Here is a 13660-nt window from a genome sequence, read left to right on the forward strand (position 1 = left end):
TCGATCCCAGGACCCTGAGATCATGACCCGAGCCGAAGGCAGAGGCTTTAACCCCCTGAGCCACCCAGTTGCCCCTAGTCTGTTTTTTTAAGTGAATTAATTGAAAGCATGGAAACAATGAGCAGAGAATAAGGCAAGAGACACCCTGGGTAGAAGCGAGAAAGGACCCTTCCCCCGGGAGCTGAGGTTGCCCACAGACCTCTCCAGGATGCACGTGGCTTATTCTCAGCTCCTGCCCCATGCCTGGTATGCGGCAGGAATGAGTCACTCTTCACTGCATGAACTACTGACCCCAAGCTTCGAAGGCCTGACCAGTGCCCTTGGGCCAGTCCCAAGATCTCAGGCTCAGTTTCCTCATCTGTGCAATGGGGATAATCACCGGATTTGAGATTTAGATGATGTCATGTGTTTGGAAGGTTCCAGTAAGCAGCAAAGATCGCCTGCCCGGACACGGAGAGGCCACACAACAGGCTGACGCCAGGCTCCCACTGTTTTCGGGGGCAAAGGGAGCTTTTATTCCCATGACTTCATCAGCAGAGGTTCTTCCTCTGGAGGAAAAGAGAAGAGTGGGAACGGCTCAAGTGCAGCAGGCTGATGGGAAGCCAGGGCTGAGGCCGTGACATGAGGGCCCAAGAATGAAGATTGGGTTTCATCCGGGCATGAGGGCGCATGGGGGAGGACACCTCGGGCTTTGTCAGGTCCCCTCCTGCGGCCGCTCATTCAGTACTTCTACCCTGGGATCCAGGACCTCAGCCCCAGATGCGCCCCCGCTCTGACCCCGGGGCTGCTGCCGCGGGGGGACAAGCCCTTGGGTGCCACCGGACCCTGCTTTCTGCTGGTCCTTGACCTGGGGGATTCTTGCCTAAGCCCCGCCCTCCTCTGAGTGGATTTCATTTTTGAAATGGGACCCCAGAAACACGCAAGGCCCTGGCCCTCTGTGCTCTCCGGCCCCGGGGCCAGGCTGTGTCATCACCTCGGGACCGTGTGACGGGAGCCCGTACCAGCACCAGAACCGATTTGATTTGGGTCCGCCAGCAGGGCCCATGACGTCACTAGGATTGTCCACTGTTTGGGAAAATAACCGTTTTTCACATGGCAACAGCTCCTGTCCTCAAAGCTGGTGTCCTGCGGGCTGGGGCCCCCCACTGTGAGATGGCAATGAAGTCACACGAACATCTGAGGATCACATGCCCCAAACTGGATCCTTCTGTTCCCAGAAGGCCGAAAGGTGACAGCGTGGCCAAAGGGGACAGAGCCCAAGCTTCACCTCTCCACAGCGTAAGTTGGGCTGAATGGCATCGGGGCCTGAGAGCAGCACGCACCACGTCCCTGCAGACAGAGTCCAGGCCAGCCGCCCAGAAGTGGGGCACCCAAGCAGCCCGGCCTCCATGCCGAGGCTCTTGGCTTTGCCTGCTCACACCTCACTTATGAGTGGGATCCCAGACCGAGCCTCAGAGCCGACAGCCATCACACCCACTCTACAGACCAGCAAACTGAGTCTCGGAGAGATGAACACCTCCTCCAAAGCCAAATGTGACCTTTGCTCCAGATGGCCAAGCCAGAGCCAGGTTTGCTGAGCAGACCCACGGCTGGGTCAGTCTATCCTGTGTTCCAGTCACGCTCTGCCTGGAGCCTCTGTCTTCACATCAGTCTGAAGGCAGCCCCACATGACATGGGGCTGATGGCCTAGGTCAGGGACCTTCGCCACTTAGGGAGCCTAGAAGGCAAGCCGGCCTCACTCATAGCCCCACACAGCGCCCACCGTGACCTCAGCTCGCCCTAGAGCAGGCCTGGAGCCACGTGTGCATCGATCTCGGCTCTCAGACAAGGAAACCAGAAGAAAACTCTGTGGAGCTCTGACACAAACTGGCCACCATCAGCTGGGAGGCAGAGTCAGGGCCTGCGAGTGGCCCCCAAGAGAAGTCTGTCTTCCCCCCTGCAGGGCTGCCCCTGGGACGGTCCACCTACCAACCAAGGTTGGACTGCTCTGTGGGTGAGCCTGCTGGGTTCGAGAGTGGCCGGCCACATGCATTTCCCTGGCCCTCCCTCCCAGCCAGACCCCCACGGGAAATCCCATGCCTATGGCTACCGGCTTGTCTAAGGGAAAGGACAGGGCCGCATTTTCAAGAACTTTCAAGATCATCATGTAGCTCATATTTCTCATCATCTAGAATAGGAAGGACCATAATGGGCAAGACATGTGGTTGGGAAGATGGGACCATGCCCAGTGGGCGAGAAGGCCTGGCCCTGGCCCCAAACCAGGGCCGGGTGTCCCTGTGTGAGCCACCTGCCTTGTGGGACTAATCCATGTGGTCTCAGTGTGGTCGGTGGAAAGCAGATGAGGGGCTGGGTGTGGACGTGCGTTTTCAGAAACATGAAATGACCAATCTCAAGTTGCGTCTCCCCGGGCCAGGAGCCTCTCTCTACCAGCAGATTGGGAGACAGAACACGCCCCACACTTGGCCTCCTACGGTCCCAGATAAAGTCTTCCTGAAAAAATGAAACTGAACAAAACTGTAGTAGTTCACACCAAGGCCCATGTCCCAGCACAAACATATCACTACAAAGTTCCACACTCCCAGCTTCCCAACAGACTTTCCTTGGGGGACAAGAAATGAGAACCCACCCAAGAAATCCTTAATTCTTTGATGGCTTTTAAACAGCCTCAACCGATTCGATTCCTTATTAGTGACAAAACGGTTGAATGTTTGCAGATGAAAGAAGTTCATGTATTTTGTTGAGCGCATCTCACATAAGCCAGTGTTTACCAAATATCTTCTTGGGGATCTGCCGTTTCTCTAGAAATTTCAAAGTTTCCATTCTACCGATAATTTAAATTTTTTTTTTCAAAATACAGACAGAACTTCTTTGTTCCAGTCTTAATTTGTCTCTGAAGTATACCCACAGAACACACAGACCCCTTGGGGGACAGACTCTCAAGGTAGGTCCGGTATTTTGTTTGTTTAAACACCCCCCCCCAAAAAAAACCCAATTCGATCACCATAGTCACCTCCTACAGGAAAAGAGGCAGAGTCACAGAACAAGGAACACCTAATACGAGGTTTTTTCTAAAGCATGAAATATTTCCTCTGAACCCCCCCTCCCCCCCTCCCCCGTGGGGTACAGGAAGCCAGACCCTGAAACAGGGCAGGAGTGGTGGGGTGCTCCTGGCTAGGCATTACCCACAACCCCTCCCCCCGGCTAAGGAGGGCACCACCCACTTTCAGTTCCCAACAATCGCGAAATAGGCCTGGGTGAGGCCTCCCCTCTTCTGAAGAGGAGGAAGTCATCTCCTGATGTGGGTGGCAGGCCCTCGGAAGGTGCGTCCCTGAGCTGTGCCTTCTCCCACTCTTGAACAAAGTACGCAGTGTGCCCACCAGGTGTGGGCACCTTGATGCTGCCTTCACGCCTTCTGCCAAAGTCAGAGAGGCTGTGGGCAGGGCATAGAACAAAGCAGCCCAGAGTCGAGGGGTGGTCTGGCTCTTTTCAGAGAGGAGCCTGGGTCCATGCCTGCAGGGTCTGTTCCCCCTACTCTAGCTGGGCACTGGGCTGGACCTTAGGTTCTAGTCCCCCACCTGGCCAGGTCACCAAAGGGCTCAGTCCTCCAAGTCTGGGCCTTGGTTCAACCACTTTGGTGCAGGGTGACTGTCCCAGAGTGTGGATTCCTCCGGTGCACAGGGATGGGGAAGGACAGCCCACTCTGAGTTGTGGGCACCCCAACCATGGAGAGAAGGCAACCCCGGAAGGGAGGGGCCCCCACATGGGAAAGAGGCACTGGGGAGGGGCTTTGGGTGTCTTCCTGCTCCCACGTACTAAACCGGTGTTGGCAAGGCCTGAACCTCACAGGGTGCCACCAGGATAAACCTCCTGGTCCCTACAGGCCTCAGAGCGGAACGGATGGAGGAAGGGCTGCCCCCAGAGGAGGGAGGAGACCTGGCTCCCTGGAGAGAAAAGGGTGTCAGGAGGGCAGAGGGTCCAGGACCAGGTGAATGGACACCCTGGCTCTCCTGAGAACTGGACAACGCAAAGGGAGGGGACCTGGGGCCTGGAGATGGAGCCCAGACCTGCTGAACAGGACTGGGCCCTCTAGCCAATGTGACAGAGTACCGCCCCAGCCTGGTAGTCCCCTCCTCGTACCCCCACCCTACCACATGTCCCCCTTTCCTACTCCGCCTTCCATCCTGCAGGCCTCACTCGCTCCACACACCCTCCACTGCAGCACCCCCTCCCTCCCCACTTTCCACCTCTGGGCACCCTCACAGCCAGACACACACACACATGCACGCATACATACACGTACACACACAGGCAGACATATGCATGAGCGTGTGATCACACACAGAGGCAGACACATGCGCGCAAACATATACATACACACAGGCAGACATACACACATGTGCGTGCACACACAGACACATGCACATATGTACACGTACACACAGGCAAAATAACACACACACAGAGGCAGACACACATGCATGTGTACACGTACACACAGGCAGACACATACGTGCGCGCACACACAGAGGCAGACACGCGCACATATGTACATATACACACACAGGCAGACATATGCGTGCACACACAGAGAGGCAGACACATGCACTTGCGTACATGTACACAGGCAGACATATGCATGAGCGTGTGATCACACACAAAGGCAGACGCGCGCATACGTATACGTACACAGGCAGACATACACACACGTGCGTGCACACACACAGACACGCGCGCATATGTACACGTACACCCACAGGCAGGCATACACACGCGTGCGCGCGCACACACACGAGCACGCGCCCTGGCAGCCGCTGCATTTCGCGCCGACGCCGGCAGAGGGCGCAGAGTTGTGACGCGCGGCGGGCGAGGCGGGGGATTCAAGCGCGTTATAAGGCGCCGAGCGGGAGAGAGATCCCGAGACACCGAGCTCTGAGCCCAGAGGGACCCGCTGCCCGCATGGCCCCCGCCCGCCGCCCCGCCGGGACGCGCCTGCTGCTCGTCTGTGCGGGCCTGCTGGCCGCCGCCGCCGGCCTCCGCTCCCCGGAGCCCGGCGAGCCCGTGGACGGCCGCAACCGCCCGGAGCCGGGCCTCGGAAACGAGCTGCCCGCGGGCCCCGGGGAGAGCCGCACAGGGCCGCTGGCCCGCACGCTGGTAAGAGCGCCCCGGACGCCTCGGGCCTCAGTTTCCCCAGCCCGAGCCCGCGCCTCCCTGGGGTCCGGATGCCCTAAGGGCGGAGGGAGGCGCGGCGTCGCGGGCAGGGGACCTGGGCTGACCCGGGCGGGGGGCGGGACAGAAGCACTTGTCTTGGGGGCTGGGGAAGACTCAGGGCGCTGCCACTCTGCGCCGCCAGTCGGCCTTGCCCTGGCGCTCTGGGGGTGGCTCCGGGGCATCAGAGCACCGGTGGCCAGGCCAGGGGCAGGGGGAGGGGGGCGGCGCAGAAGGAAGTTGGGAAGTGAGTAAAATGTGAATAACTTGATTCTCATGAAATTGGAAGGAACTTGTTTGTCGGGCCACCCTCCCCCCAGCCTATTAGGCGAAATTCTGTCCCAGAAACAAACCCAAAAAAGTGCCTCCCTTTGGGTATGGGGAGCAAGGGGTCCTGTGACATGTGACCATGAAGGGGTGATTTTACGTTCTGCTCCGTACCCTCCCGTGAGGGTGGTGCAGAGTCAGGCTGGGGGAAGAGGGGGTTCAGGGGCTTCCAAGGAGGCTCAGTGCCTGCCGGGGGCCTCTCAGACAGGGAGGGGAGAGGGCTGTCACAGGAGATGCTCAGGGGCACTGCGGGCACAGCTGGACTTCAGCGGACACTTGGAGCCATGAAGACCAAGGACACCTCCTTTGAAGAGGGGGAAGGTAGCCGCCAGCCCTGTGGGCTCCCTGGGAGGAGCCGGTCCCAAGTCCTCCTCCCCACCCCAGGAGTCGGGGAAGGCAAACCCCACCCAGTCAACTGGCCACACCTTCCGGAGGAGGGAGATGTTAGGAGAGTCCCCAGGAGGCAAGGGGCCTTCCGTGCTTCTAGGAAAGGTTCTGGCCTTGGACTGTCTTTGGGAGACAGTGTGGTAGCAGAGGTTCCCCAGCTCCTTTCTGAGAGCCCCTCAAGGCTGGGGATTTCGGTGGGGCCAGGGCTGCTGCCCAGCACCCACCCACACTGTCACGGGCTTGTCTGCTGGGGTCCCCTGGCTGACATGGCTCCAGCCTGTTTCTGCTCCCCCCAGACCAAACTGGGGTCCGAGTCCAGCTGGCGGGGTGCGGCGGTCAGCTTGGCACGCCCATCCAGCCCACGTGGAATACTGCCGGCATATGTCCTCGCCGAAGGCAGAGTGAGGCCATCAAGTGGACTCTAGTCCTGTGTCCACAGTGAGCAACCAGCAAGACAGCACATGGCAGGGCCCAGCAGCCAGCAGGTCGTGGAGTGGCCCTGGGCACTCTGAGGCTTTTCTCTGTCCAACGCCAGGCTCCTCTGATGTGGAGGGCCCTGTCCTCCCCCCGCCTCCCGTAGCCCACTGGCTCCCGAGGGCAGACGCCTGGCCCTGCAGAGCAGCGAGGAGACCCCTGGCTCTGTCTCCGACGGAAGGTGCCAGTCAGCTCGAAAACCCTGGGTCCTTCTGTCAGCTGCCTGTGTGGTGCTTGTGACCTCATCTACGCCCTCCAGCTGATTTCCTTCCCAGCTGGAGGCCTTTTCTGGGGCCCAGACTGCCCGAGGCCCACTAACCAATGGGCCAAAGGTCTCTGCTTGGAAGAGACCTCCTGGAATTCTCCGTGTCGGGACTGGTCGGAATGCAGCGTGGGGGAGAATGGATTTGGGAACCCTCGCCGCCCTTGTCTAGGAGGTCCCAAGGACGCTGACTGACTCCGTGCAGGGCCCTTGAGTCATAACGTAGCAGAGGTAGTCCACCAGCCCCCCGACTGTCTCGTAGGGTAAGCTGTGGCTACCCCGAGGGCCGAAACGGGCATCCCCCAAACGTCAGAGGGGGCCACACAGTGGGCCCCAGTGATCACAGTTGTCTCTTCCCTGGCACTTGTGAGTCTGGTGGTCCCTTCCTGCCGCTGAGTCTCCCAAGGAGGTGTGTTCACTGCAGCTCCTACAGACAGAGACCGCCAGAGGCCTGGTGGCCCACGTGCCAGGGTTCTGGCTTCTCAGGGGCTCCAGAGCTCTGCACTCCATCTTCCTGCACTCACAAAGTCGTCTTCTCGCACAACGCCCAGGCAGTGGTGTGGCCTGGCCGTCCTCCACGTGTCAGAAGGGAGGGAAGCGTGGAGGGAGAGCTGCGCTGACTTGGAGGGCACCGCTGTTGACAAAGACAGGGCCCTGAGTGACACTGTTGACAAGGACAGGGGCTCGGTGACGTCCGGACAAATTCCATGTGTTTGGCGGGCACCCACTGGGGAAGGCAAACCAACCTGGGGGCTGATTGTGTTCCAGGAGCCCACCGCTGAGGGGGCACGTAGCTTCGACCCCAGGGATGCCTGGATGCTCTTTATCAGGCAGAGTGACAAAGGCATCAACGGCAAGAGGGGAAGCAGAGGCAAAGCCAGGAAGCTGAAAGTGAGTACAAGAGCCCCAGCTGTGTGTGTGTGTGGGGGGGGGGGGGGGGGTGTTTTTCCGGGGGGGGGGGGGGGTGAGCAAGGGGCCTCCCCCTGCAGGGCTTCCCTGTACCCCCAGCCCACCACCATCACCCCCTTGCACCCCTTACCAGCCCCATTGGTGTACCCTGGGCCTTGCCAGTGAGGACAGACCTTCCCCTTTGGCCCGGGGTCAGAGAGTGTAGGAAGTGCCAAACTCAAACCCTGAGTTTGAGGTCTGTTCTGATCAGTTTTCTTGTACTAGGCAGGCCCATCAGTTACCTTCCCCCCCCACCCCGCCCCCGCTTCTCCTCCCTCTGCATCCTAGCAAGGGAGGCCCAGGCTGGCCTGGCAGGGCAGTAGGGACTGAGCTGGAGGGGCTGCAGTCAGGCTGGAGTGACAGACATACCAGCTGGTTCCCAGGAGATGGGGAGCCCAGGGACCCTGGCTGTTTTAGGGCTCCCACTGTCATTCAACCTAGCCAGAAGCCCGACACCTGGTCCTCATGGCTACGTGTTCCCTGGGGTGGGGAGCTCTGGGCCACGGCTGTGTTGCTTACAAACTGGGCTTGGGCTTTTTGCTCCCCCCACCCAACAAGGGCTGGCCTCACCCTATCCCAGGTCGGCCCCAACACTGGAGCACCAGGCTCTGAGCCTGACACAGGCAGGCCGCTGGGCTGTCACCATGACCTCGCCTCACTGCCACCCCTTGGAGCCACCTGGCCCCACCCCCGGCTAAGCTGGAGCTCCCCTGTGCCCTTCCTTGCAGGGGACTGACTTGCTCCTGTGTTGGGGTTCCATCCCAGCTGAGGGTGGGCTCCCTGAGGGTCCCAGGCCCCGACACGGGGCCAGGCACAGAGAACCCACTGAGGTTGGCTAACTTCCCTCTTGCCCTCCATCCAGGGACCCCTCTGTGTCCCCATGTGGTGCTCTTGCCTGCTGGGAGCCCCACCCCCCAGGGGCCCCACCGCCCCAGTCAGCCCTGGGCCTCCAGCACAATGCAGTCCTCACACTCAGGGCCAGTGGCTTTCAAAGCGGAGGCTTGCTGCCTTCCTGGGGAGTCTGAGGCCCAGGAGCTGACCTCAACCCGACAGGTCAAAGCAGGATCCCTGTTTGCCTGCTTCTTAGTGGCAAGAGCTTGTAGACGGTGCCCACAGTCCCCCACCTCCCTGCTAGATAGCCTCACTGATGAAGTTCCTTATTCCTTTTCAGCTTGGCCTGCCGGGACCCCCAGGTCCCCCCGGTCCCCAGGGCCCCCCTGGCCCCATCATCCCACCTGAGGTGCTGCTGAAGGAGTTCCAGCTGCTGCTGAGAGGTAGGGGCAGTGCCCCTGTGCGGGTGGCTGGAGGAGGGGTTCCTGGAGGAGCCGAGACAGCTAGATGTCCCATGTCGGCCAGGATTCAAGGAGGCCCCTGCTCCGTGCTGGGCTCAGGAGCCCACAGCGGATGCGGGTGAGGCCAAGGGGCAGGGGCAGGTGGTGGCAGGAGTGTGGTAAGGTTGGGGCTTCGCAGAGAAGGTGGACTGGCCATTGGGTGTTCAGTGGGTACTTGAGGACCAGGACCCACTGTTCCTCTGGGAGTCAGGTGAGCCCAGCCAAGGCCGGGACACCTGTACCCAACCTCCACCAAGTGAGGATGTCAGGGAGGGATCAGAGGTCCTTAACCTTGCAAAGTGCTTCTCAGATCACAAAGAAACCATGGGGATTTCAGATTTACCCCAGGTGACATGGGCCCCACAACTGAGACCCCAGCTTCTTCCCCTGGATCCCCTGTGTCCCTGCCTGTGTCTGTGGCAGTCTCAGTGGTCTCAAGAGCCCCCACGGGGTGGGGGGGGCAGGAAGGATGGTGTAGTGGGCAGCGCAGGTGCAGCCCAGGCTGTGGCCGCTGAGCTGGAGGCAGCAGAGGGAGGGCGAGCACAGCTGAGGTGTCCTGTCCAGGAGATGACCCTGTGCGACGCCAGCTGCCCAGCCATGGCTCATTATATTTACTAGAGTTCGCTTTATCATGGGAACTATTAGAGCCTTTCCCCCCTTCCACGAATTGTTTATTTAAATACACGAGCTTTGGAGACTGAAGGATCTCCATGTTATTTCCAGCAACACAGCCATACTTACTTACACCCAGCTTCCTTGCAAAAGTGAACGAGGCTGCTTATAGGACCGCATTCTGGGTACAGTAATACTGTAAGCAGAGAAAACAGCAGTGTGAGGGGGACACGTGGGTGGGATGGCAAGGGGAGGCAGGAGAACCAGGGCACTGGGCCGCGAGCTCCCTGGTAGCCAAAGCTTGAAGGGAAGCAGGAGCAGCCGCAGGCTCAGCAAGCCCCGGTTGGTCGGGTGTCAGGCAGCAGGATCCCAGGGTTCCAGAAGGCGGGTTCTGATCCAGAGGAGGGGTGGGCAGGCGGGCGCAGCCACTGCTCGCTCTGTGCCAGGCGCGGTGCGGCAGCGTGAGCGCTTGGAGCCCGAGCCCTGCACGCAAGGCCCCCCCCGAGGGCACAGCCACCATCCGGGAGGACGAGGAGGCGGCGGGAGACGCGAGCGTGCTGGCACTGGTGGCCGCACCCCTGGCCTCAGGCCCGCGGGCGCCGCGCGTCGAGGCCGCCTTCCACGGCCGCCTGCGCCGGGACGCATCGGTGGAGCGGCGCGCACTGCACGAGCTCGGCGGCTACTACTTGGTGAGTCTGGGCAGGAGGGCGGGGGGTGGGGCGCGGGCAAGGGCCGGTGGGTGGGCCCTGGCTGACCTCTGTGCGTCCCGCAGCCCGAGGCCCAGGGCGCCTTCCGCCGCGGCCCCGGCCTGAACCTGACCAGCGGCCAGTACACGGCGCCCGTCGCCGGCTTCTACGCGCTCACCGCCACGCTGCACGCTGGTGAGGTCCGGGGCGGTGGGGGATCCGCCCCAGAGTGCTTGGGCCCCCGCCAGCCGTGACCACCCGCCTTCCTCCCCCTGCAGCGATCGCCGAGCAGCCCAGGCGGGGGCCGCCGCGCCCTCGGGACCGCCTTCGCCTCCTCATCTGCATCCAGTCCCGGTGCCAGCGCAACGCGTGAGTGGGCGCTGGGGCGGAGTGGGAACCCCGGCGCCAGACCCGCCCCCACGTGGCCCCCTCCCGCGCCCGGTCAGGCTTGGACACGCCCAGTCCTCCATCACCTCCTCCCTGGCTTCCCAGTCAGTGCTTGGGTACCCAGCGGACCTTCCCTTTCCAGCAAGGGAGAGCGGGGAGGTGTTCCTGTTCTTAACCCAACCTTTCCCAGCCTCTGGCTCCCCTCACCCCTGCAGGGGGCTGACTCTCTGTTGCTGGGAGGCCCACAGGCTCCTCCTCAGAGAGGCCTTTCCTGACCACTGCAACCATGCACCCCCCTCCTGGTGGTGGGCTCCCTGAAAATTCCCAGTACCCCCAGCAGAGCCCAGGCACAGAGCAGGCACCCCACAACAGCTGTAGAAGGGAATGAAGTTCAAACTTTGTACTCTGCATTTGGAAAGAAGCCTTCACAGATTGGCCTGAACCCACCTTTGAGTGCCAGCTGCTGCCCACCTGGCCCTGCTCCAGCTCCTGGCCTGGGCCCCAGCTTGCCTTTCCTGGCACCTGTAGATCCCCTTTGGCCCTGTGGACACTCTCCTGACTCCTCTTGAGGACCCCGTTCAGATACTACCCTCCACCAGAAGACCTGGCCAAGACAGCTGTAGCACTGCCTTCAGCTGGGCCCATGTTGGTTGCTGGGGTGATCAGTGGGTGAGGTTGGTGGGGCCTGGGGGGTGAGGGCTGATTCTCTTTCTGTTCCGCCACAGCTCCCTGGAGGCCGTCATGGGCCTGGAGAGCAGCAGTGAGCTCTTCACCATCTCGGTCAATGGCGTTCTGTACCTGCAGGTGCGTGGGGCAGGCTTGGGTGCGACTGGGGGGTGACCAGGAAGAGAGGGGGGGTTGGTGGGGGCTCCAGGTCTCTGGGAGCAGTGCCGGCAGACTCCAGGCCTGGGAGAGGGTGCCTCCCCCGGGTTCAGGTGAAGTGGGGCCACCTCCAGGTCCCCTTCCCCAGGGTAAGGACCCTGGCTGGTCCTCCATAGCCCATGCTCGGCTGCTCAGGATGTAGTTCTCAGACCTGCCCATCATCCTGCACCGAGGGCGGGCAAGCGCTCCGTGTAGGCAGGAGGGAGCGGATGTGGGCTCCACGCCCTCAGGCTGCCATCCCAACACCCTGGGCTTGTGGAGACCATGAGAGGCAGGAGGCCTACTTTCTACACAGAACCATACCTGACCGTCTCTTTCTGGCATGGGGCGGGGGGTGGGCTTTGGCAAGTGATTGAGAAACAGATGTAAAGGAGGGATTTATTAAACAAGAAAACACCTAAGTGCAGATGTACGGAATCTCACCTGGCCCTTCACTGGCACCCTGCCAGGCCCCATTCTAAGCTCTTTGTAGAAATTATCTAATTATCAGTGCTTTGAGGTCTGTAGTCCCATTTTTTGTCTATTCACTTTTTAAAGAAAACGTTACTGAAGTGTAGCCTTGTGCAGTGTTTCCACTATTTCAAAAGAAGGGAACTAAGGCACAGAGAGGTTGTCACATGCTCAAGCTCAAGCAGAATCGGAGTCCTGCTGCCTGAGCCGGCCGGCTGTACTTACTAGAAGGCATTCGAGGGTCTGGTCCCCGGTACTGCTGGGGCCACGTGGCCCACCTGGGGTCCTAAGAGGCAGAAGGTGGGTGGGCCCCCCGATTCAGCCCTTCTGGGGAATGCGTGCCCGTTGCTGTGCGGGCCACCCCCGGAAAAGACAGGCCGGAGTACCGGGCCCGGGTAGGCTCTGCTAAGTGGCTTTAGGCCAGGCCGAGGGGAAGGGCCCCCCTCACCCCAGTCTGGAGAAGCACGTGCCACAGAGAAACCTGTTTTGAGTCTGGAACATCTTGCTGACCCGGAGAGCCCTGGGGGGCCGAGTGGGCACGGGCGGTGGCGTGCTCACCTGAGGGGCGCACCCGCAGGCCGGCAGAGCCTGGGCTGACCCTGCCCTTCTCCGCAGACGGGGCAGTACGCCTCGGTCTTCCTGGACAACGCCAGCGGCTCCTCCCTCACCGTGCGCAGCGGCTCCCACTTCAGTGCTGTCCTCCTTGGCGTGTGAGCGGACACACCAGGACCTTCCTCTTGCCCGGTGAGCGGAAGCGGGGTCCGGTCTCTGGGCAGTGTTCAGTGGCAAGGCCACACGCAGGACGAGGCTCCCTGGAGCCGCCTGCACTGCCCCTGTAGGTCAGCCCAGAAGTGGCCAACGACCGGCAGCCTAGGGAGGGGACATGCAGACGGGGAGCCACAGAACCAGGAGCGATCTCAGGATGCGGTCTTTCAAAAGAAGAGCCCTGTTGGGCTGTTGCTTAGCCAATGTTTCTAGTGGGGCTCAGTGCCCAGGAGGACTTGCTCTGTTCCTCGCTATAGACTGGTTCCCCTTCTGGCCTACAAGGCAGCTTGCCCAGACAGCCTCAGCCTCTTCGCCTTGGCCCGGCCCCCACCTTTTCCATCTTTCCAGTGTTCTTGTGGACTGCTGGATGCCAGCAGGGAGGGGAAAGGCTGGTCACCTGCCTGGGTGCCCTGCATGGGGTCCGAAGGCCTCCCAGGGACAGCGTGCTGGCCAGCGCAGCAGCCTCCACATCGCTCCCCTCATCTCTACCTGGGGCTTCCTGGTCCCCACCTGCCCCTCCCCAATGGTGCCTTTGGCCTGGACTTCTGCAGTGACCACAGGACTCAAGAGTCTCACAGCCCCTTGGCACAGAAGCCCCGGGCGCCACAGCGACACTGGAAAGGGGCTAATGGGGGACAGTGAGAGTCTGCCATGCGTAAGTTCACCTTGCAGATGGCCTTTGCAGAGCGCCCTGCACCGCTCCTCCTAGACAGGTGCCTCTTCCCAGCCCCTATGAGATTCTGACTCACCGCTGGGATCCACCCACCAAATGAAAGACCTAGAACATCTCTGCAGATTAGAGACGAGCAGGCCCTGCCCATTGATCTGAACAGACAAAGCAGAGGCCTCCCATGAGCCAACAGCCGGCTCTGCGGTTCTTCAAAGCATCTTCCCCACCTGGGGACACATGCGGCCCTGAGCTCAGGTGGAGAACAAACAGACTG

The 13660-nt window shown here is 60.9% G+C and overlaps 1 protein-coding gene across 1 annotated transcript; it reads left to right on the forward strand.

Annotated features, from left to right (window-relative positions):
• Positions 1 to 4956: 4956 nt before the first annotated feature.
• Positions 4957 to 12712, forward strand: ERFE (erythroferrone). Its single transcript, XM_032857645.1, is given in 9 exon segments — positions 4957 to 5151; positions 7424 to 7546; positions 8775 to 8877; positions 9993 to 10044; positions 10046 to 10235; positions 10319 to 10427; positions 10511 to 10601; positions 11345 to 11423; positions 12567 to 12712. Coding segments are annotated over 9 exon segments (1041 nt in total). The 3' UTR covers positions 12666 to 12712.
• The last annotated feature ends 948 nt before the right edge of the window (positions 12713 to 13660 follow it).

The sequence above is a fragment of the Lontra canadensis genome, unplaced genomic scaffold (genome assembly GCF_010015895.1).
Source record: "Lontra canadensis isolate GAN:19392208 unplaced genomic scaffold, GSC_riverotter_1.0 scaffold13, whole genome shotgun sequence".
NCBI lineage: Eukaryota > Metazoa > Chordata > Mammalia > Carnivora > Mustelidae > Lontra > Lontra canadensis.